This window comes from Muntiacus reevesi, chromosome 1, assembly GCF_963930625.1.
Source record: "Muntiacus reevesi chromosome 1, mMunRee1.1, whole genome shotgun sequence".
NCBI lineage: Eukaryota > Metazoa > Chordata > Mammalia > Artiodactyla > Cervidae > Muntiacus > Muntiacus reevesi.
Window position 1 is genome coordinate 150,987,571 of NC_089249.1, and position 26,042 is coordinate 151,013,612.

At 40.2% G+C, this 26,042-nt stretch overlaps 1 protein-coding gene across 8 annotated transcripts in view; it reads right to left on the reverse strand.

Moving 5' to 3' along the window:
* Positions 1-5,014: 5,014 nt before the first annotated feature.
* The window catches only part of TCEANC2 (transcription elongation factor A N-terminal and central domain containing 2), a 43,476-nt gene continuing 22,448 nt past the window's right edge, over positions 5,015-26,042 (reverse strand). For all 8 annotated transcript variants that reach the window (XM_065912557.1, XM_065912524.1, XM_065912512.1 and 5 more), the window contains exons 4-5: positions 13,833-14,026; positions 5,015-6,487 (exon numbers count right to left, since the gene is read on the reverse strand). In XM_065912557.1, the coding sequence (XP_065768629.1) occupies positions 6,299-6,487; positions 13,833-14,026 (383 nt within the window). In that variant the 3' untranslated portion in view covers positions 5,015-6,298. The remainder of the gene's footprint in view (positions 6,488-13,832; positions 14,027-26,042) is intronic.

Here is a 26,042-nt window from a genome sequence, read left to right on the forward strand (position 1 = left end):
AAACTCAAACAGGCAGCCTCTGTGTTATCTGATATATGGGAGGGTATATGGGAGGAAACAGTATGTATTCCTAGGTATGGGGTACATACCTAGGCTGCCTCCAAAACCCAAAGAAGCATTGTGCTTCCTTCACAATGGAGGAGTAGATACAACACTTTCGTCTTCTACTTTGAATGGAATGTGTCTGGCAAATCCCCAATGACTGGCCCCTAAAAATTTCACTGATATGTCAGATATGCAGATGATACCACTTTAATGGCAGAAAGTGAAGAGGAACTAAAGAGTCTCTTGATGCGGGTGAAAGAGGACAGTGAAACAGCTGGCTTAAAACTCAAAATTCAAAAAACTAAGATCATAGCTCCCGGTCCTATCACTTCATCGCAAATAGAAGGGGAAAAAGTGGAAAGAGTGGCAGATTTTACTTTCTTGGGCTCCAACGTCACTGTGGATGGTGGATGCAGCCACAAAATTAAAAGATGCTTGCTCCTTGGAAGAAAAGCTATGACAAATCTAGACAGCATACTAAAAAGCAGAGACATCATTTTGCCAACAAAGGTCCATCTAGTCAAAGCTATGATTTTCCCAGTAGTTATGCATGGATTCGAGAGTTGGACCATTGAGCATTGAAGAATTGATGCTTTCAAACTGTGGTTCTAGAGAAGACTCTTGAGAGTCCCTTGGACAGCAAGGAGATCAAACCAGTCAATCCTAAAGGAAATCAACCCTGAATATTCATTGGAAGAACTCATGCTGAAACTGAACCTCCAATACTTTGGCCACCTGATATGAAGAGCTGATTCATTGGAAAAGATCCTGATACTTGGAAAGACTGAGGGCAAAAAGAGAAGAGGGCAGCAAAGGATGAGATGGTTAGATAGGATCACCAACTCAATAGATATGAATTTGAGCAAGCACCGGGAGATGTTGGACAGAGAAGCCCGGTGTGCTGCAGACCATGGGTGTCACAGAGTCGGATACAACTTAGGAACAACATCAGGCTCCTGAATCTTGGTAGTGTTTTCTCCCACTCTCTGCAATGTGTGTGTCTCACTAAGGTTTCCAGTATACTTGCTGTTTCTTGCTCATCTATTTCAATTAGCTGACGGGTTTAGCACAATAGATATGTGTGATGTTCTGCAAGATACCTAGTTGGTACAGGTTTTTCAAGACTAGATTGTAAGACAGCATGAGCGTTAACAGCCCTGCAGCAAGGCTGTAAATGTATACTTCTGTCTGTTCCAGGTGAATATGGCGTCTGATCTTTCTGATACGGAAAGAAAAGAAAAACATTCACTACATCAGTGGCTACATACTATGTACTGGAGAACAGATTAATGTACTCCAGGAAAGACACCACATCCGCCATTAGAACTACCACTTGGCTGATCTTGCTGTGGTTCACTGTCACCTTCCAAGGGACATCTGATTTTTGTAGGGGACAGACCAGTGAATTAAACAGAGAGATAAAGAGAACACTATTCCTGCAACGTTTAGGTCTTTAAGGATGGCATTAATCTTTGCCATTCCCTGATGACCAGTGAGGTGGAGCATTTTCTAATATGTTTATTGGCTTATTTCCTCTTCTTTGAATTCCTGTAATTCATAATTGTTTGCTTTTTAAAAAATGGTTGCTATATCTTAGTTATCCCTGTGATCCTCAGACTTGGCACATGAGAACTCAATAAATATGCACTGAATCAAAGGTTTTTTTTCTTGTTTGGGGGGCCATGCTGCTCGACTTGTAGGATCTTAGTTCCCCAACCAGGGATCAAACCCAAGCCTTGAGCAGTGGAAGTATTGAGTCCTAACCACTGGACTGTCAGGAAATTCCCTAAATCAAAGATTTTATTTAACAAGATGAAAAAGTAGCATTTGATTGGACATCCTGGTCATCTGGAATCTTGAAACCAACCCCCTTAACTTATGGGTAAGCCTATTCCTGACAGCAATTGTATCATTTTGGTTGATTTAAAAAGAAAATACAAAGTCATCCAATCAAATCATCTCTCCTCTGAAACCGAGGCAGCGTCACCAAACTAATCAAAGCTCCAAAGCCTTGTTTTCTGGATGGACTCCCTTTGATAGCAATAATGGGCAGTAACAAACTGAGCCCTCAGCCCATCTGGCTGTGATAAACGCATCCAAAGCACATTACAAATCTCAGAGTGAGGCTCCGAGGCCTGAGGCTGTAGAAAAAGAAAACCAAGGCTGACAGGCACAAGTTTAAAACTCTGATATTCTATAAATGAAAAAAGGCCAGCTGCCTGTTCCTTCACCACTGAACACAGTAAATGAATTATCTGAGCTTCCTGCCATTTTTCAAACTTGGGACTCTCAGATATCATTAGGGAGTATCATCAACTCTAAACTTCATTTGTCAAAAAAAAAAAAAAAAAAGAAATCTCTAATTTACTGAATCTCTAGTGTTTCTTTCCTTTGCCTTAACTTGTTGTTGTTTTTTTTAATCATTAATTTTTTTTCTTATGTACCTGTTTATACAGGAATATCTTTGTCTTTTTAAAACACACATCTTATTAGGTCTCTCACTTCCTCAGAAACTTCTCATGCCTTCCCATGATCTGAAGGCCAAAGTCCAAATCCTTCACAAGGCCTCCAGGACCCTATCTACCTTTTTTGCCCAATTTCTCTCCATTCCTAAGACCCTTAAGCTTTTCCCACCCTTTTTATTTGCCTTTACTGAAACAAGCCATGCACTTTATACATCTGTGCTTTTGCACACATACTGACCCCTCTGCTAAGAACTGTGTGTGAAGACTTCCTTTCCCTTAGAATAGTGTTAATCAACACTTTCTCTACTCTCTCCACATTGTAAATAAATAACTACAGTAAGCACTTAATATGCTATACTCTAATTATTTTCCTATATGTTTGTCTCCCCACCAGACTAAGAATTCCTGAAGGGTAGAAACTGTATCTCAATTACTGCAGTTTTCCTAGTGCCAGTCTAGTCTCTGGAACAGAGGAGGTGGGCAACATTTGTTCATTGAATGAATGAACAGACAAGCTCCCTACTCCAAAGACCAGGACCTCCAACTTAACCACCACAAGGAAAGGATCAATAAGCCGCTGGAGCAGATTGAGTATTTACTCACCCGAATTTTCTCTAGCAACTGAACACACTTAGAAGACATATTCATGCCTAGACTTACAGGCAACTCAGAGGTCCCAGGAACTTCTCTCACCCCATTTCATGAGCTGACCCTTTCATTTTTAAGAGCCTGGAGCTCAGAGGTGCTTCTTAGTGGGTGGGCAAGCTTGGATGGATGTCAGCAAGCTTCCTTCCCTTCGGCAAACACTCAGAATAGCTCCATTAGTGTTCATGGAAATTCTGCACATGCATCAAGGAGAAAACAGCCACAAATAACACAGCCTGCTTTCCAAATCTCCAAAGCACATCTCTGCAATCATTTTACTTTCCAACTATCACCACCAAAGCCTTTCAGCCATAGAGCAATTTGTCTTCAACTTACTCTGGGCTCCTAAGTTAGCAGAACCCTTTGGCTGTTTATAAATGAAGCTTCCTACTACTGGTCGGTCTCCCTGCTCCAGCTTCTGTTCTACACAGCCACTTATCCAAAATACTAACCAGTTCCTGCATGGCATCAGTCCAAATACCTTCTTTCACTTGATGCTCAAAAGACCCTTCAAACTTCATCATGGAAATCTAGGGGTTGACATTTGGGAGACAGGGATGGGCTGAAGATACAAACTGGAATTGCCATCAGCATGTAAAAGATGCTTGTAACCATGAGAGTGGATGAAATCAACCAGGGAAGCTATATATAGGCATATCCCCTGAGTTTTGAGTCTTAGATCTGCTATTCACTATCCGTGTGACCTTAAGTAAGCTATGAAATTACTGTGAGCCTTACTTTTCTCATCTTTAATTGGGTATTTTTAAAAATGTCCAGCACAGTGCTGAGCAATGATTATTCAGTCTCCCAGAATTACTAGCAGTGGGAAACTGAACAAGATACTTCTGCTTGGTAAGCCTCAGGGTCTCATCTGTAGCTCCTGTTAGGTATCCACAAGGCACCATGGAATGGGTGCTCAGCAAATGACTGCCAAATAAAAGAAGAAATCTAAAAAAACGGAAACAAAATCTAGTAATAGACGAGATGATTCAACAGGCTTTTTTAAACCGTATAAAGATCAATGTAAATGCTAATAAATTATCTTAGGAAAAGGATCTAGCACTTAGAAGGTAGACAATATTAGGCCCTTTTTTTCTGTCCTTGCTTTAAAAAAAAAGTTTCTAAAATAAACAAATCTCTGATAAGCTTAATTCACTGTAACAGCAAAAATATAAACACAAGTACATATAAAATCATACAAATACATTCAACATCATTACATTGGCATATTTCATTTTGTGACAGACTTTTTTCTTCCCCATCTCCTGTTTCCTTTCAAGTCATCTTCTGGCTCCCCTCTCCTCCCCAAGGCAGCCAATGGAAATAGTCTGATACCTACCCTTTCATACACTGCTCATATAATCCTGTACAAAGACATATATTCATATATAGGATTCTTTTCTTATTTCCTTTTTATAAAACTGGATTCTTATTAAAGACATTTCTCTGTAAATTCTCATCCCCCCCACCCCCCACCACTTAATAATACATCTTGATCAATCCTTCAGGTCAATGGATGCAGAAGTCATACCTTCTTTTCAATGACTGATTGCTCACTGTCAGTCTTCCTCCTCCCACAATAAAGTTGCACACAATATCCTTACATGGATTATGTGTTTCTTTAGGAAACTTCTCTGCTGGGTCAGCATATACACATGTCTTAAATATGAGTAAATATTGACAGATTATTTTCCAAGAGGGATGTGAACCATCAGTGTAAAAAAGGGACCATTTCTCCACATCTTCAACAGAAGTTGGCATTTTAATTTTAAATGTTTTCCAGTTTTATTGGTGAAAATGGCAATGTATTATTGCTTTATTTTGCATTTTCTTAAACATTTTTGAGGTTCAGCATCGTTTATTGTTTACTGGTCATTTGTGATAAAGATCTTCGATGTATGCAACTTACTATCAAGAATATCAGAAAAAAATTGTTTGTATGAGAGAGAAAGGGTGTCCTTGCTTTTTTAATCTATCTCTTTTCTGGATTTTAAATCTTTTTTTTTGGCCCAAACCCTAAGGCTTGCAGGACCTTATAGTTCCCTGACCAGGGAATCCAGGACCCGTGCAATGGAAGCAGAGTCCTAACCACTGGACCACCAGTGAATTCCCCAAACTTCTTCCTTTCTCCTGGCTCCTTCTTTTCAGATTACAAACATGCTCCAGCCTCCCCTAACCTAAAAAGTCTTTTTTGGGTCTCATTCTATCTCCCTAAATTCCTGTCTAATCATTCTTTATTTTCACCAACTATACTCTTTCTCAAATCAAAATATTTTTCAATGAAAAAGCCATACCTCTGGTTTGAAGGGAAAAAAGTCCCAGTTTATTATTTTTTTTAAAAAAGCAAGTATCATTTCCATAATTGTTTAAGCAAGCCTATATACAGGTATTTTGTTTTAAAAAACATATGTATATAATTTTTCCTCTTACAGTAATTCATTTCAAGAGCAATTTCATTATGTATCTTCTACAGAGCCCTAAACCGAGGCAGCCAGCATATTCAAATAAACTCTAAGGAGTGGGCATGCTTCAGGCCAGCTCCTCATTAGAAACCCCAGCAGGGGGGCTCTGGAGACCAATGCGCGGAAGGTCTTCCAGGGAGAGCTGAAATGTTCAGATAAGTCAGTCCTGGAAAGAAGGGGTAGCGGGCGGCTCCGGCAGGCTCACCCCTGGGGCAGAGCAAAGAGAACAGACGGGGAGTTCTGAGAGGCGCTGGAGCTATCTAAACTCGGGGGGACGGAACCGAGTGAGCAGCCTCGGTAATTGAGTCTCAGTTACCTGCAGGGTGGTGAAATAAAGCAGTAACTTCACCTGCCTGATGCGGGGGAAGTTTAGAGGTGTCCTTGGCATGCTCACAGTGAAATCCGTCACCCTTTCACTGTGTTGGGTGACGGCAACCGTACTGCGCTTCCCAGTGACAGCGAGCGCTCGTCCTGTTAGGCAGCCCCAGCGCACTCCAGCTAATGAAGCATTTCCTGCAGGCCTGTCTCCAGGGCTCTGCATCCTCTGTCTGAAGGAATGGCACCATGGGAAAATTTAGCACAGCCAGCATCAACCATCGCCCAAACTCAAAAGAATCTTTGAATGGCAGAGAGAGGCCCATTTTCCTTTCTGCCCAGCCCAGTGTTGGAACCACCCTCAGGTCACTTTTTGTGGGTCTGTACAAACGTGCCGACTGGCAGCATGCCGTTCTTCACCTGCTCCCGGATTTCAGCTCGATGCTTTAATGTGAAGACCAGGGCTCTCACCGTCCGCCGGTATGGCCCATTAATGAGGCGGGAGCAGAGATGAAACGTTTCCTGTTCAATATTTTCAACCAGTAGGTGATCCATCTAAAAAAACAGAAAAATTATCAAATTAGGGCCTTGCATTGCATAAAGATTAAAAGCAAGACAGGCTGGAGCACTTTGCTCAGAGGCCTCCATTAATCAACTGAAATTCAAGGACATCTACTTCCTGTCACAAGAGAAACAGGAAGAGCAAATTAATTCCACCCTGGCAATTAAGGAACAAGGCCATGTGCTTTGTGACAGGGACCTCATTCACAACCCCTGCCGGGAGGTAATATCTGCCATTATAACAGGAAACGGGCTTGAACCAAGCAATGGGATCTGGGCCCTGGGCCCTGCACGTTACCAACCAGGAAACAAAGACCAAGGACAATAAATCAGTGTAAGAGTCTATACTTTTTGTTTGTTTGCTTGAAAGTGCTTTTTAACCCCTTATAGTATTTTTAAACACTGGGTCTGGATCCTAAATGTATATTAAGCAGTTTACAAATCACTTCTCACACTTAACACTTAACAACTCCTATTATCTCATTTTACAGATGAGGAAACAAGTTCAAAGGTAAAGAAATGCTCCAGATCTTACAACTATTAAGAGAAGTTGGGATTCTGACTCAAACACTCATGTTTCTTCCCTTTTACCATACTCACTGCCCCCATATCCTCCTGAGAGACCAAGTGAGTTTGGAGAGACCTCGGCAGGGTCAGCTAAGCAGAAAAGCCTGGAGGACAGGATCTGTGGCTATGCTGGGGTGTGTGGCTCAGGTCCAAGCCCTCCTGAAGTCACAGGCCTGATAAAGGACAGGCCTGGGACTTTGTCCACATGATCCGGATCTAGGCCAGACTGGGCTGCTGGTCAGGGACCCCCTCACTTCCTTCCTTTCCAGGTGCATCGCTCTCTTTGCCTTCCTGGTCCTGATTCCAGCCTAGCCTGAGCATACTCAGTTACTTTCACACACCTCTACACCTCTGTGCAGGTAATTGCTCCCTCAGCAAGACACAATTTCCCAAGAAATGCATTCCTATTTGTATGTGTAGCTAAAACACAAAAAGCAAACAAATCAATCCTAGTTTAAAGGACTACAAGTTCTTCTCGGGGCTGCCATAATGTCCTAAGCTCTCCGTAGTCATTTTCACAATAGAATGGTCTTGTCTTCCCTGAGAATGAATTCCTTGAAAACAGGAAACAAATTTCTCTCTCATTAGCCTTTTTTCCTTCACTCTTTCCCTCCTACCTGACCATATACTCAAATACTTACTCAGCACTTACTATGTGCTTGGGCTGAGAAAAGAGCAGTGAACAATGTCAATACAGCTCTTGACTTCACAGAGAGCACGGGCCAGCTGGAGACAGATAGAAGCAGGCACTGGAAGTGCAGTGAGTGCTAGCAGAGGGAACAGAAGCAAGTTCTGGGGCACGGAGATACAGCAAAGGGACCCGGCCCAGGAAGGAGTGAGTGCTTGACGTGAGACCTGGAGAATGAGTAGGATCAGGCCAGGTGGCGTGGCCATTTGCTTGGGGATAAATTCAATGAGTTGTACATATATGTACTGTACTTATACTTTAAAAAGGGGAAGTTTAAGGAAAAAATGCACCAAAATTAAAAAAGGATCACCTGACATTTGATTAAAAGTGTCCTAACAAAAAAGAGAGACCAACAGACCAAAATGAATGAAGAAACCTGGAAAAAATGAGAACTAAGCAGGGGAGCAGAATAGGACTGGGAGAGACAGAGAGAGAAGATAAATATCCAGGCCCAGACGTCTGCTTAGATGTAACAGATGAAAGACGTTCAGGGAAGTCTGTGGTCCTGATGACTGACTGATCATCTCCAAGGATGGTGCTGGAGTGAGCTGGCTTGGTGCCACAGCTCTCTACAACCCAGACTCCTTGAGCGTTCACGGACTCCTGGGTGGGCGCTGAACTAGCCCCCAGTCTGAGGCAGCCCTAGTACCAGACTACTTTACAAGGTGGTTAGGGTGGTTGGCCGTCTGCCCAGCATTTGTCCAGCAACATTTGCAAGAGAGGCTCCTCATCCCAATGCGGGGTTCCTCATCCCAGTGTGAGGATGGTTACTCACTGACTGTTTTGAAATTCACTTAATATAACGAGCAAGAAAAAAGTCTGTTTTTTCCTTTGTTTTGAGGGGAGTGGTTGTTCGGGGAAGAAGGGTATGTGTGCCTTTGCAAAAATAAATCATGGCCATTCCATTATATTACAGTATATAATATATATATATAAAGAACCTGAGAGTACCTTGAAATTCACAGAACTGAATACTTATTCATACTTCATTCAACAAATAGCTATTGAGTTACTACTGAGTACGGTCTGATCTAGATATTTGAGACACCCAAAAAGAAAAGACCTGACACCCTACCCTTAAGAAGTCACACCTAGAAAGGAGAGGCACATACACAGAAAACCACGGGGCAGCAGGACAGGTGTTATCCCAGCGATGTGGTGGGAATAAGAGGCAAGAGCTAACAATTCTCAAGGATGCCTCTTGTTAAATGAAGCCCAGTTAGAATGAAGACATGAAGAAAAACATTTGTAATGTTAAAATGTAAACCATAAAGGAAAGTGATTCATCATGTATCCTTGTGTATAATGTGTTCATTGCACAAAGTGAAAAATGCCTGTCTTATAACGCCTTTGGACATTCCAAACCTACCCAAGCTGAGAGTCTTTCCTGTGGGTCCTAACCTGGTAATTTAGGTAAGCCCCTTTGGGTGAAGCACTGAAGCCGAAGCTCCAATACTTAGGTCACCTGAAGCAAAGAGCTGACTCATGGAAAAGACTGATGCTGGGAAAGATTGAAGGCAAGAAGGGGACAACATAGGCTGAGATGGTTGGATGGCATCACCAACTTGATGGGAGATGAATTTGAGCAAACTCAGGGAGACAGTGAAGGACAGAGAAGCCTGGCATGCTGTAGTTCATGGGGTTGCAAAGAGTCAAACATGACTTAGCGACTGAACAATAACAACTTTAGGTGAAAGGACCACAGTCTTACTAAGACCTTGAGAAAAAGGGATTTTGCTATGGGATACATGTATGAATGGGAACAAGAATGCTGTAAGAAACCTAGGGAGATTTATTTATGGACCATATCCTTTCTCTGTGTCTCTCATGATCTGCCTGATCTCTTTTTCACATATTTTTGCTTCTTTTCATTTGCCTTACTATCAGTTCTAACTGCCTTCTTCTCTCCTCCTGTTGTACATCTCTCTATCCATAGCTTCTGCTTCCTTGAAACTCCTCCAAGATTCCTTCTGTTTCAAAACTTACGTTGTTGTTTCTTGGTATTTTCTAGGTCAGTTTCCCAGAGACAGAAAATCTGATTTGCCTTCCTTATGTATTTGTACCTGTGGGATGAATACGTTATTCAGTTGTCCAATCATGGACAAACTGAGAGAAGATATAAAACACATCCACCCCGAGCTGTCTTATGTCAAGGATTTTGGACTCAGAAGAAATGGCGTCATAATCAATTAGTGATGTCTGCCATGACTAAAAGCTTTTTAAAAGCAAGGTAAGAAACTCTTCTTAGTGTGTTTACCTGAAGTGCAGAACTTCCCACACTGTATTAAAACTTCTATTTGTCTATTTCCCTCAGAAGATTGTGAGTGCCTCCAGGGCTGATACCATGCTGGATCCATTTCTAAATTCCCCATCCCTAGCATAGGTACTGGCACATATTAAGTGCTCAGTAAATATTTACTAAATGAATTTCCTCTTTCCCCAGGTATACCTCTCTCCTTTTCTGCTCTGTCAGTAACATCCTATACATAGCAGATGAAATATGTTTCTATTTTATATGTATTTTCTAGTGAGCAAATTCCAACCATTCTAAGGCTAGTTCAACTGCTATCTTTTCCATGAACTTTTCCCAGATCTCCCCATCAAATTTCACTGTTCTGTCCTTTGTGTGTTTACACCTCTTCCTAGTACCACTATTTCAGACATATTTCATCTTGCCTCATATTTTAGTCATCTGCGGGCTCTTAGTCAGGAGACAGTAAACTTTCTTAGGATAAGGACTGCAACTCATCTATGTTAACATTCTCCACTGGCACTAGCAGTAGCAGAACTAAACACGGGGAATTAAATATCCACTAAAGGAAACTTTGTATGAGTTTTCCAATAGCATGATTGAACTTGTACATATATACCCACATTCCTTTTTGACCACTTGAATACATTTATTAAAGAGTTGGTCAAAACCAGAGGTGCAGTCTGAGGCCATTAAGCAAAGAAAAAACTAACAGTCCCATATGGGGATGTATGCCTGACCTGGGTCTCATTAGCACCATCTGACAACCAACTGGGCCAACCAGCCAGTGCTTCATAACTCTTAACGATAACAGGCTCACTTTGAGAATCAGATTCATTTTTTTTTAATGGCATAATAGGAAAATGATCACAGGCCATGAGGTAGGAAGGGGAGTGGATAATGAGGAAGGGGAAGTAAGAGAATGACACCACAGGGGACGTTCATATGAGGAAAGATCTAAAATATAGGGAAGAACAAAGAAGATCTAGAAGGGAGAAAGTAAAGGGGAATGGAGCGTGGGTCTCAACAATGGAGTTTTTATTCATCTATTCCATTATTCCAAGAACAAGGAAACAATCCATGAATCTGGAAAGCAAGATCTGTAGAGTAATAGATGCACTTTGGGGCTGTGTGTATATATTCCTCTTCTGTGGCTTTCACTACTTAGACCAAAACAAATATCATGGAAACATTACTTTCTATAAAAATGTAATAAGTAGATTTGAAAAAAAAAAACACATGCTAAAATCAAATTGCAAAAGCTTTTAAGTCACTGGGCCAATAACTTACCCAATGGTTTACTTCTGCCTGATAAAATACATTTATGGAGATCTGATGTCTGATTTGAATGCACTCAACATTATTTACTGTCAAAGACCAGATACTGGATTAGATGGTTCATTGATTTACCCTAATATGAAAATGTTTCAGATGATGATGGGTGTTAAGAGTTAACTTTATGTAAGAGTGTTTGTATTTATCTTTTCTGATGTATGAAATTATATATAAAAATACTATAAAGTGCTGTTTATGCAAGGAAAAGAGATTGACTTTCTTTGGCCAAGGAGGACAGTAAGATGAACACTTCTAGTTTTTAAAATTTACTCTTTGGGAGCAAAACCATTCAACTATGCTTAATCTGATATTTTTTCCAATTATATTGGAAAGCACTAACAAATGTATCACTTTTTTAACTTTGCTTTGTAACACTTGAATGCTTACCACTTGATGTGCCATTTAAAGGATAATTAATGGATAAACTAAAAGGATAATTATTATGGAGTTTAATATAGCAGGCAAACTGCTCATTAATCCTTACAAGCATAGCTTCGTTATTATCATTTACTTAAAAAGATACCATAGGGAACTGGTATTTACCACTACATTAACTACATATTATATATCCACACTCTATGTTTCTGCAATAATTTTAGTTTATTTGAAAAATAAACTTCTCTTAAAATATCATATACCAAGTCTTGTTGGCTAATCAATGACTCTGGAAAATTAGACTTACGATCTTTGTATTTTTTTCTCTCTTCCAAGGGCTTAATGTTCATATTAATGCTTCTTTAGGAAAAGTTAAACAAACTTATAGTATATTAATTCACTGAATCATCAAATAGACATTAAAAGTTAAAAACGCAAAAAATAGAGATAGATAAAAATAATAGAAAACTATATACAAGATGATACTGATACTGATCAAGATTAAATATAATATAAAAATAAATAATTGTCAATGTTGTGCAATGTCATTTAAATAATCAATAAAAATACTTTACAGGACAGCTGGCACATAACATAACAGACTCTTAATAAATCTGGGATAATCATAACTTGACCATTATTCTTTGAAAAAGCTATAATAATTTACCAACAGGAAATGCACCAAAATGTTAATAAGATTATATCTGGATAGTAGGTCCACTGGTGACTTTAATTTTCCTTTCTGTATTTTTCCATTTTCTATCACATTTGTATTAAAAACTCAAAATTTTATTTTTAAATAAAGTAAATAATATATACAAATCCATCTGCCTTTCTTTTGTGGATGCATAATTGAGATAGAAAGGTTAAAATATTTTTTTAGAGAATATAGTGACAGATCTAGTCTACTATTTAAATCAGACTTCTGAATTGCTTCTTTTTTGTTAATATTATTAAATCATTCTTTAAGGATACTTTATTAGGGGTACCCTGAGAGGAGGAAAAAATATCAATGTTATATGTCTGATTTTCCCAGAATACTAATTGAATGTAAGATTCATTTGATGATGATGATTAATATTATTGCTAATGAACAAAAATTTCTCTTCCGGCATTTGTACCTCAAACCACTAACACCATCTAACTGCTGGTCACAAAGATAATAGAGATGATGTCTAGTCAATTGACTATAAGCATTAAAACTAAAGGTAGAGTGCTGACAAAAAATGCAGTAGAGTCTTTTCGAAAAACAGCTATTTATTGTGCTACTGATATTCCATAACAGAGTCCATCTCAGAATTTTTGCTTCAGTGGGAAAGAATTTTATTTATTTATTTATTTATTTATTTTTATTGAAGTATAGTTGATTTATAGTGTTGTGCCAGTTTCTGGTATACAGCAAAGTGATTCAACTATATATATGTGTGTATATATATATGTTCTTTTCCATTACCGTTTATTATAGGATATTGAATACAGTTCTCAGTGCTATACACTAGGTCCTTGTTGTTAATCTATTTTGTATACATAGTGGTTTGTATCTGCTAATCCCAAACTCCTAGTTTATCTATCTCCTAATTTCTTTCCCCTTTGGTAATCGTAAGTCTGTTTTTTATTTCTGTGGGTGTTTCTGTTTTATAAGTAAGTTCATTTGTGTCATATTTTAGGTTCCATATATAGACGGTATCATATGGTGTTTGTTACAGAAAGGATTTCAAAAATCGGAAAGAACCAACATTCATGAGGTGACTTCTAACCACCAGGCACTATACTATTCTTTTGTACATATTGTTCAGTTAATCTTTCCAAAAATTTTAGGTAGTAGGACTTATAATCTTCACTTTACAGATTAAAAAATCAAGTCTTTGAAATTTTAAGAGACTTGCCTAAGGTGTCACAACCAGTACATACTAAAGCCAGTGTTTTAATCCATGTCTTGCTAGTTCCAATGCCTGCACTCCTTATATAAATACTGTCTCCCAGAATGTTTACAAATCCAGAATCTTTAAAAAAAAAAAGTTAGAATAAAGTTATGGCCCTAAAGAGTATGAAAGCTCATTGTGAAAATGTGAAGGTTATTTAACCAAGAATATCTAATAATCACATTCCAACCAAGACATTACCTCTAATTCCAAGGCTTCTGAGAGTAATTTCTGGGCATTTTTCCTAAATGATTCAGTTTTGGCATCACTTCGGACTTCTATGGAAGGTCTATTGACATGTTTTTCTATGAAAGTTCTCCACTCAGTGTAAACTTCTCTGGCAAGACAAGCCACTTCTGAATCTGAGTGTTGACGCATCTTGTTCACAGCATGACCTGGAACAAGAGAACAGAAACCAAAGGAAACATTGTTCTGTCTTCTGAGAAGTATAGGACTGGAAGGACTGATGTGTGGCACTTAGCAAATCATTCACATACCTAAGGATATAGAGGCTCTTGTGCAAATGAAGACCTGTTTCTCAAAGGCTGAGATAATGAGATAATCACTAGGGAAGAACCACTGGGTTAGCTAGTACAATAAGTCATAAAACAGAAGCACAATCAATAGATACTTAAAATGGAACAGCTAAGGTACCAACTCCTTAATCCAAAACTTGCAATAAAAGAAAATGAATTAAGCATTTATCTTGTCTTTTCAGTACATGTTATATTTTAGGACAACCAAACAGTCCCAGTTATTGATAAAATGTTCTTTATTCAGCTAATAAATGTGATAAAATTGACAGTACTTAAACAATTTTTTGTGGCCCACCATGAAATAACTTATTCGGGTGACAATCAATAGCGGATGAACTCAGTCAATGAAAAATTGATGGGGAAATTTACAATGGAAGGATGAGCTGACATCACCTCCACTGATCCATCTTAGTGTCCCTGAGTGGGATTATCAGAGAGAGGCAGGACTTCACAGACCTACCTACAAAATAGCCTTGCACTCTCTTTCTGAGGGAAAAATGAACCATAACCCAACTAACTCGTCATTCAAAGATAACCTCCAGTTAATAGAAAATACGAGAGTCAGAGGAGTAAGTTAAATTATAGCACAAGAGACAAATCCAGAATGTGAGGCATTCTGCATGACAACAGACCTGGTTTCTTCAACTGTCAGTGGCATTTTTTTATAAACGGGAGTAAGGTTATGGATTGTTAAAGAGTAAGAGTTTTTGAGTTCAAACTATCAAAGGTAATGTGCAATCCAAATCCTGAATGGAATAAGCCAATCAAAATGCATTTTGAGATAAACAAGGAATATGCATATACATTGGTTATTAAATTATGCCAAGGAACTACTGCTGATTTTGTTAAGTATGATAATAGCACTGTGGTTATGTAAGAAAACATATTTTTTTAGAGATGCATACCGAGGTATGACAAAAGGTGACATTGTATGACATATTAAAATGACAAAAGGTCTGAGATTTTGCTTTAAAATACTTTAGTAACAGCACAAGAACACAGGAAAGGGAAAGATAAAGTGAATAGGACCAAATTTTTTTTTTTTTTTAATTTTATTTTATTAGTTGGAGGCCAATTACTTCACAACATTTCAGTGGGTTTTGTCATACATTGACACGAATCAGCCATAGAGTTACACGTATTCCCCATCCCGATCCCCCCTCCCAGGACCAAATTTTAATAGTAGGTGAATAATGAATCAAATATAGGTGAAAGGCCCATGTGAGTCTGTATTATTGTCTTTATTTTTGTGACTGTCTGAGATTTTCATAATAAAAATGGAAAAAGAGGGAAAAGGTAAAAAAAATACCATAGCAAAAATACTTAGCAATAAACACACAGAAAAGCCAAAAAAAAACAAGTAAGTACTTAGAATTAGAAAGTGTAAGAATATCAAGACAGGTGTATTTTTTTAAAAAATCAATAGCTTTTTAATGTTAGCCATAAACAGAATATAGTAGGGGGGAAATCATGCTTAAACTAGTGAAAACCATAAACTACTTAGCAACATATTAACAAGAGGGGGCTGCACGTGCCCATGCTTGCTGTTTGTGTACATGCCTCTCTCCTTTGTAGCTTGGAACCACTCCTAAATGCCACCTCCATCACCACGGCCCTTGCTTTAGGGCAGGTTGCCTCCAGATGACTCCAGCAGCCTGCTGGCCTGTCAGCTGAAGTTTGGAACCCTGAATGCCATCCACCACACTGCAGCCAGAGTGACCTTTATTTAACTTCATTATTTTCTCTTTCAGGGATATGTTTTCTAAAACATTAATCTGACCATTACACTCCCCCACTTAAATCTTTCAATCCCATACCCAAATTCTTCTCTCTCGTCACACAAGTACCTTCACAATCTGCCACCCTCCCATCTCCTTCCTAGTTTTGTTTCCAGCTATCAGCCCACTGTCATGTGATATTCCAGCTACTGCAGTTCCTAAGACACTTCAATCATTTTCTCACCGCTTTACTTTTGAACATACACTCCAAAGAGCATTTTGTCTGCCTAGAGTACGCTTTCTTCTTTCTTCATCTGGTTAACTTCTATTCTGCCTCTAGTTCAGGAGTCCTCTCATCCAGAAGGCTTAATAACCCCCAATCTTGGTTGGTAACTCTCCTCTGTGCTTCCTTAGCATCTTGCGCTTCTGTTCACCACAATAACTATGATAATTAGTCATAATTATCTGGTCAGTTATCTCTCTTGCCACCAAAGTGAGCTCCTTGAGGGCATGAGCTGTGACACATTCATCTTTGTATCTCCAGCAAAAAATACAATGACAGGAAGTGGGGGTCAGGAGAATGGCTGTTTGGTAAAGGTTGAAGAATGAGAAACCCATATGAAGAAATACATATGCTCTTACTAAAATATACAACAGAAAATGTGATAGAAAGACTAGTACAGAGATGTCAATATAAAAATTAATTTGTAGTTTTAATGTTACTATGATAAAAAATCTCAAAAGGTTGCTTTTATTGGAATACATCCAAATAGCTTTACACTAATTTTATTAATTTTTTGTTTTATATCTGAGTAGTAGGCCTCTTGAGAAACCTGTATACAGGTCAGGAAGCAATAGTTAGAACTGGACATGGAACAACAGACTGGTTCCAAATTGGAAAAGGAGTATGTCAAGGCTGTATATTATCACCCTGCTTATTTAACTTATATGCAGAGAACATCATGAGAAATGCTGGGCTGGAGGAAGCACAAGCTAGAATCAAGATTGCCAGGGGAAACAACAATAAGCTCAGATATGCAGATGACACCACCCTTATGGCAAGTGAAGAAGAACTAAAGAGCCTCTTGATGAAAATGAAAGAGGAGAGTGAAAAAGTTGGCTTAAAGCTCAACATTCTGAAAATTAAGATCATGGCATCCAGTCCCATCACTTCATGGCAAATAGATGAGGAGACAGTGGAAACAGTGGCTGATTTTAATTTTTTTGGCTCCAAATCACTGCAGATGGTGATTGCAGTCATGAAATTAGAAGATGCTTACTCCTTGGAAACAAAGTTATGACCAACCTAGACAGCATATTAAAAAGCAGAGATATTACTTTGTCCACAAAGGTCCGTCTAGTCAAGGCTATGGTTTTGCCAGTAGTCATGTATGGATGTGACAGTCAGACTATAAAGAAAGCTGAGTGCAGAAGAATTGATGCTTTTGAACTGTGGTGTTGGAGAAGACTTGGGAGTCCCTTGGACTGCAAGGAGATCTAACCAGTCCATCCTAAAGCAGATCAGTCCTGGGTGTTCATTGGAAGGACTGATGTTGAAGCTGAAACTTCAATACTTTGGCCACCTGATGTGAAGAGCTGACTCATTGGAAAAGACTCTGATACTGGGAAAGATTGAGGACAGGAGGAGAAGGGGACGACAGAGGATGAGATGGTTGGATGGCATCACCGACTCAATGCATATGGTTTTGGGTGGACTCTGGCAGTTGCTGATGGACAGGAAGGCCTGGCGTGCTGCGGTTCATGGGGTTGCAAAGAGTCGGACACGACTGAGTGGCTGAACTGAACTGACAGCTGATTAACAATGCTGCGATAGCTTCAGAATTTTAGACTTATTTTAGAAAAACGAGAGTATAAAATACTATTTTGAAAAAGAGGAATTCTGAGGTATAATTAGACTTATAAGATACTAGAACATATTATAAAGCCACTAAAATTATATGTACTGGCACCAAAAAACAGATGGATAGATCTACAAATTAAAAAAATGACACTCATGAATAAATCCTATTGTACAAAAAATTTGATATATAATAAAAGAGGCATCAATGAACAGAAGAAAATGGAGAATTCAAATTTGGGAAGATGGTCAAAATATTTAGAAAATTTCTCAGATCATGCCAACTGCATAGTTCAACACTTGCTTGATTTATTTACTTCCCACATGTCGACTGAAGGCCTGCTCTTTGTATGAGGAACTACACTAGGCACTAGTCATGTGGGGCTGAATGAGAAACTGCCCCTGCTTTAAAGGTTCTGAGAGTAGCATCCTGGAAGTGAGAACAAAATGTAACTTTTAAGGGAAATCAGAGTCTTTAAGGTCTCTCTCTACCCAATTATCTGTTAAGAATTTTTACCTAGTCTTTCTACTGCCCAGGGAAAGAAGTACATCAACACTCAACACACAGAGGAAGGGGAAGGGGAGGAATGCAGAGCCCTCCTTAGAAATGGCTCAAGGTGCTTCCTAGCTGGCGATGCTTAGTGAAATGCTTCTGAAACACATGGCATTTAAAAGTTGAAGTCACTACTCAACACTTTTCTTCTCGGGGTAGAGTTCTCCATATCCTTGAGATTATTCATTCAGAAAACAATTTTTTGTGCTGTTGGTCACTGTTGTGGATGCTAAAAATACCAAGATAAATGATACACTGCAGGACCTCAAAGACCTCAATTCAGAGCATTTTATAATTTTATTTTTGGCTGTGCTGGGTCTTCATTGCGGTGTGGGCTTTTCTCTGGTTGCGGCAAGCAGGGGCTACTCCCTAGCTACGGTGCACAGGCTTCAGTAACTGCAGAAAGTGGGCTCAGCAGTGGCGGCTCCCCGGCTCTAGAGCGCAGCCTCAGTAGTTGTGGCGCACGGGCTCAGCTGTTCCACATTATGTGGAATCTTCCCAAATCGGGGATTGAACCTGTGTCCTGCATTGGCCAGCAGATTCTTTACTACCGAGCTTTCAGGGAAGCCCCAGGGCATTTTAATACTTATGTTGAGAACCTACTAACTGCCTGGTGCTGTAGATACAGATGAGTGAGACACAGACTCTGAAATTTAACCTACACACAACTCTTCCAATATGTGCAAATTAGATTTATGTATAAAAATATTCATTACAGTACTGTGTACAGCAGCAATAAGCTAAAAACAACCTACAAGCTCACCATTAAGGGTCCAATTTGTTAACTGAAAGGAGTACATCAAGGCTATATACTGTCAACCTGCTTATTTAACTAATATGCAGAGTTACAGCATGAGAAAAATTCCAGGCTGGATAAAGCACAAGCTGGAATCAAGATGGCCGGGAGAAATATCAATAACCTCAGATATGCATACATATGGCACTATCTTTATGGGAGAAAGCAAACAGCCTCTGAATGAAGGTGAAAGAGGAAAGTTAAAAAGAGTTAAAAATCTGGCTTAAAACAACATTCAAAAAACTAACATCATGGCATCCAGTCCCATCACTTCATGACAAATAGATGGGGAAACAATGGAAACAGTGAGACTATTTTCTTGGGCTCCAAAATCACTGCAGAGGGTAACTGCAGCCATGAAATTAAAAGACGCTTGCTCCTTGAAAGAAAAGCTATGACAAACCTTGACAGCATATTAAAAAGCAGAGGCATTACTTTGTCAACAAAGGTCCGTATACTCAAAGCTATGGTTTTTCCAGTAGTCATGTATGGATGTAAGAGTTAGACCATAAAGAAGGCTGAGTGCCAAAGAATTGATGCTTTTGAACTGTTGTGTTGGAGAAGACTTTTGAGTCTCCTGGACTGCAAAGAGATTAAATCAGTTAATCCTAAAGGAAATCAATCCTGAATATTCTTTGGAAGGACTGATGCTGAAGCTCCAATACTTTGGCCACCTGTTGGGAAGAGCTGGCTCAGTAAAAAAAAAAGACCCTGATGCTGGGAAAGACTGAAGGCAGGAGGAGAAGGGGACGACAGAGAACAAGATGGTTGGATGGCATCATCGACTCAATGAACATGCGTTTGAGCAAGCTCCAGGAGATGGTGATCGACAGGTAAGCCTGGAGTGCTGCAGTCCATGGGGTCGCCAAGAGTCAGACATGACTGAGTGACTGAACAGTGAATACATTGCAGCCACTAAAGACTGCAATAGCTCTATATGTAGTAACATGGAAAAATGATTATTCAGGTTCTCAGAAGAGCCTGCATAGTATAAGTCAATATTTATTTTTAAAATGACATTTGTATACACACACACAAATACATATATTTGCTCACATGCAGAGAAAGAGTCTAAAAATATTTATAATGAAATTATTTACAAGGGTCTCTTCTGAGTAGTGGGACTGTGTGTATCTATGCAGTTCAGCTCACAATCTCATGGGCTGGCTCAACCTGTAAGGAATCCTAAAAAAGCATGGTAAATGCTATACTACAGGTGCATTTGAGCTTCTTTGGAATAGAGATCTTTCCTTTCATATGTTCCCCACCTTATCCTTTTCTCTTCCCAAAAAAGGCACTGTTGATTCAGCTTTCTCCATGAGAAATGAAGACGTAGAAGTCCCTCAAAAAGAGTGCTTCTACTTGTTCACTGGACCTTTTTATCGTGATGTTACTTTATCACTCTGTGGCATCTGACACTGCTGCCTTCTTCCTTCTGAAATAGTCTCTTCCACTGCTTTTTGAGGTACCACCTGTTAATGGTTCTCCTCTTCCTTCTCCATCTATTCTGCTGGTATGTGCCTTGCCAAACCTTTAATTATCAGTGCAGCCTAGCTGGGGCATTGTCCTTGGCCTCTTCTCTTCTTTCTTCAACTGTTTTTCCTGAGTAATCTTACCCACTCCTGGGGCCCAACTACCATCTGCAAGCAGATGACTTCCAAAGGCTCTCACTGAGCTCAAGGCCCATGTATCCAGCCCCTGCTGGACAGCTCCATTTGCTTATTTTGCAAACCACCTCTAGCTCAACATTTCTAAAATGGAAAGTGGAACTCATCACTTCCCCCTCAGTCTCTCCTCCTGTATTCCATGGCAGTGCTACTCACCCATTATTTTATCTCCTTAACATTTCCTATAACTTTTCCTTTTTTTCACTTCCCGCTTTAGTCTCACTGCTGCCCTAATTCAGGTCCCCATCACCTCTTCACCGGTTTACTGCAACGACTTACTAACCAATTTTTGTCCCCAGACTGGCTTTCTCCAATTCATCCTCCACATTAAAGTTAAATTAACCTGTTAAAAACACAATTTGATCACATCATTCCCTTACTGGAAGCCCTTCAATGGTTTTCTCCTCTGTCTTCAAATTAATTTCTCAGTATAGATTCAAGCCCTCAATGACCTGGAACCTCTTTGGCCATATCTCTTGCTATGTCTCTCTCTTTCCTCCCTCCCCTCAGTCTCAACCTTCCTACACCCTGCCACCCAGGTACAAAGTTCTAGTCATAGAGAACAGTTTGCATGCCCTTGTTTGGGGTCAGGCTGTCTGGCCTTCTGACATTTCTGTACCGTAGTTCACAGTTTCCTCTGCCTAGAAAGGTTAAATGCTCATTTTTCCCTCTAAGCTTGATGTAAACATCTTGGGGGCAAAACCCCACACCTGACTCCTTACTCCAAAATACATTCCCAGCTCCCAGCACAGTGCCTACCACAAATCAATCAAGAAATGTTTGCTGAACTGAATCAGTTATATTAAAAAAAAGTTTACATTTGGCTTTCAAATTGGCTTTGTAGTAACATCTGAATATGGATGCAGCTGATTGGGAAAATCACACAATTGCAAACAAAATAATGGAACTATACTGTAAAGTACTGAATGAAAAGGTTCTAATTCCTACCCACTGCTAAGAATGCTTTCTGCTTACTACTCCAAATTTTATAGGAATTATCTCATCTTTTAATAACTAAAGAATGAATTAAATACTATTGTTATATCTCTTTTTACAAGTGAGAAACTGAAGCTCAGCAAAGCAACCTGCCCTGGCCTCACAGCTAGTAAGCGTGGACGCCAGAATCTGAGCACAGCCGCCTGGCCCTAGAGTCTGCACACTTAGCCCAACACCCTGTCCTCCTCTGTCATTAGGGACCGGCATACAGGGAGTGTTCAATAAAGCTCCGTTGAGATAATGTTGTTCACCTCTTTGATATTCCCAAATCAGAAGAGCACAGGTCCTGAGAGATGGCCAAATGGCAGAAGACTTGGGCTCTCAGGCCAGGACAAGTGATCACTGCTCCTGGCCCACAGGGGGCAGTATACTCCACAGTGTCCCCCACAGCAGCCCACCCAGACTGGTCAGACGGCTCTCCCAACACCAGGGAAACACGCCAAGCAGGGCAGGGCTATAAGGAGAATGGGGGATGCAAGACTTGCCAGCAAGAGGGTGACGGAGGCAAGATGACCGCAGGGAAGGCATTCAGTCTGGGGCGGGAAAAGAGAAGAGGGAGGTCTACGGAACCGCCTTCTATGAAAAACAAGGCAAAATGAAACTTTAGATCAGAAAGTGAATTTCGTGATAAGAATAATGACAGTCAGCCACTGCACTGAACACTTTAAGTCAATGAATTCTCAGAACAACCCTATGAGGCAGGTGCTATGATGATGCCGTTTGACAGGTAGAGAACCTGAGGAACTAGGAGGTTGAGGAGCTTGCACAGCTCACAGCAAACAAGCAGCAAGGCCAAGTTTCAAACGTCGGCAGCCTGGCTCCAGAGCTCAAGTATTAAACCCATACTGTTGCCTCCAGTGATCACACAGCCCTACCTCCTCCTGATTCAGATGAAAAAATGAGGCTCCATGACCTTTCCCCAAGGTCACAAGTTGGTCAGTAGCTACATCAAGGAAGTTAATGATCTGCAAAAAGTCATTATTTGCTCCATGAAGTTTATGCTTTAAAGCAAGCAGTGCCACTGGCTGGTCTTATGATCTAGGTCAAGTCCCCTGGGTTGAAGAGTATGGGGTTTCTGCATCCCGGCACATTGTTAAGACAAATTCCCTGCAGGAAGTGGTCTTTTGCTCATTTAACAAACATTATCAAATACTTAGTAAGTACCAGGCCCTGTGCTAGACCTTGCGATAGAATGTTGAACAAGACATAGTTCTTTATTCAAGGAGCCCCACAGAGGTCTAAGCACAGAGAAGACATCTAAACAAAAACAAATGCACCAAAGTGTCACAGGTTCTAAGACAGTATTGAAAGGGGAACCCAAAAGAGAGCCAAAAGGACAAAGAAGTCAATCTGGCTGGCAAATGGGCCAGGGAATACCATGCAAGAGGCACTTCTTGTCCTAAGTCTTGACAAGCAGTGGAGTGAACAAGAGCAGAGAAGCTGAAAGAGCACAGTGTCATTGAGCACTGTGATAGGCAAAATAATGTTCCAAAGATATCCATGCCCTAAACCTCAGAACCTGTGAATATGCTGCCTTACATGGAAAAAGGCGTGATTAAAGTTAAGGACCCCAAAATGAGATGAGTCTGGATTATGTAGGTGGGCCCAATCTAATCACATAAGTCCTTAAAGTCAGAAGAGAAGAAGAGTGGGTCAGAGAGATGAGGTGTGAGAAAAATCCAACCCACCATTGCCAGCTTTGGAGATGGAGGAATGGAATCACAAGCCACAGAAAGCAGGTGGCTTCTAGAAACTGGAAAAGGCAATGAAACCAGTTCTCCCCTAGAGTCTCCAGGAGGAATGCAGCCCTACTGACACCGTGATTTTAGCTGAGACCTGTACTGAAGGGCTAACATTCAGAAATGCAAGATAATAAATCTGTTGTTTAAATCATTAATTTTCTGGCTTTGGAATAGTGGTGCTGGCAAAGACTCCTGAGAGTCCCTCGGACAGCAAGATCAAACTACTCAATCCTAAAGAAAATCAGCCCTGAATATTCACTCGAAGGACTGATGCTGAAGCTGAAGCTCCAATACTTTGGCCACCGGATGCTAGCAGCTGACTCACTGGAAAAGACTCTGAGGCTGGGAAAGGTTGAGGGCAGGAGGAGAAAGGGGGTGACAGAGGATGAGATGGTTGGATGGCATCATCGACACAATGGACTTGAGTTTGAGCAGACTCTGGGAGATAGTGAAGGATACGGAAGCCTGGCGTGCTACAGTTCATAGTTCACAAAGAGTTGGACACGACTTGGCAACTGAACAACAATAGCAACAACAATTTTCCGGCAGTTTGTTATGGCACTGTTCATAGATAATGAATACAGGAGCTTCTCGGTAGTTTGGGATTGCTAAAGCAATGTGAACCTACAGAACAACCTGAGAATGGAAGGCCATTGGAAAGTACCTTTCCACCAAGTTACCCTGTGAACTTGGGCAAGTCAAATCACATACCCAGTCATTCATTCACTCACTAACTCATTTATTCATTCAACAAACACTTTTGCTTCACAAAGAAGATTATGTTTCATCTGGGCCTTAAAGGCCCAGTACAGGCTTGCCAAGGTACATCTTTGGGTTTCAGGAGGTGGCAAGACATGGCCTAAGTCCCTCTTAGCTTTGTAGCTTATTTTGTTTCCTGAACTGAGGCAAGTTACTTCAAACTCTCTAAGCCTCAGTATTCTCATTTGTAAAATGAGAAAATAATAATATTTATCCTACAGAATTGTTAATATGGATCAAATGAAGTCATAGTGTGTTAGTCAGTCAGTTGTGTCCAACTCTGTGACCCCATGGACTGTAGCTTGCCAGGCTCCTCTGTCCATGGGATTCTCCAGGCAAGAATACTGGAGTGGGTTGCCATTTCCTCCTCCAGGGAAGTCATAGAGCGGAAGGCATTTTGTAAGTATAGGGTTTTTTTTGTTGTTAATCAATTATAAATGAAAATCAGATCAATATGATTGACCTAAAACCTTTCCCAGATTACTTATATCCACAGTACTGCAGAAGTAGCGCATGCTTGCCTCCCAGGCAGGGTGCGAGGCCTCACTACACCGCCTTGTCAGCCATTTACTTGCCACCTCCTGCCCAGTGGTTTCCTTTAAAAAAAGGTATTCCAGTCACAGAGGCCCCATTAAGAGGTAGCTCCAAAGGCTTTTGCCCAGTGAGCCCTCAACTTCCAAAGACCACTGGAGAACAGTGAGGCCACTCACTTTCCTTGTCTCTTAAAACACTCTCCTCCTTAGTCCACGTGTCACTGCATGGCCCTGGTTCTCTTCCTCTAATTACACTCCATCCGCTTCTTCAGCAGCTCCTCTTCCTCTTTCCATTTTCCTTCCATGGATATTTTTGTTTCAATCCTTCAGCCCTTAATCTTTTCTTTCACTCAAAGAATTCATCCACTTAAATGATTTTAAGCAAATGCCTCCAGGCAAATGTGTTCCAAATACAGATTTTTAGTCTAAATATCTCTCATCTGAGTTTCAGTTCTCCATCTCCAACTGCTTATTGGACATTTGCTCCTAGAGAGTTTGTCAGAGCAAACACTGACTAAAATGAAAATACTAGGAGAAAACTCCCATATGATGTACACAAGAAAAGGCACTAAATTCTGATTTAAAAGAGGTGAGCTTGAGCAGATGGCAGAACCCATAGAGACAGTCCAATAAAATAAAGGCACATATGGCTGGGATTCAGGGCACAATGGCAGTCTGCTAACCAAGAAAGAACACTGCCCCAAGAGACCTGGGTTCTCATTACATCGCCGGTGCTAACCCACGATGTGGCCCTGGATAAGTCACTTCATCTGTCTGAGTCTGAATTTCCTTGTTTATAAATTGAAGTAGCTAAATGGATTTAGACGTTTATGACATTGACATTTATAAAGTTCAAATACAGATAACAAAAACTATAAGATCTCAACAGACACAAAACACAAAAATTCACACAAAAGGGACAGAATGACAATAAGCCAATAGAAAACAATCCACTCTATACAGCAAACGAAAACAAGATGCTATTGTAAATGGTAGTAATGTAAACTGGAACAGTAATTCTAAAAATCTAAGATTCAGAAATGGATCAGGACAGGAGATGCATATCCAGGAGCTGTCTGAATTAAGGCCTCAGTTAAGCTGAAGAAGTGAACAGCCTCTCTGGCTAAGTGCTCTAAAGCAGAGCCAAAGACTGAGGTCTCTGAGCTTTATGGAACAGTCCCCTCTGAGAGGACAGGGAACAAAGATGGAAGAAACAGAGAAAGGCAAGAAACAGGAATACAGAAAGCTACAAA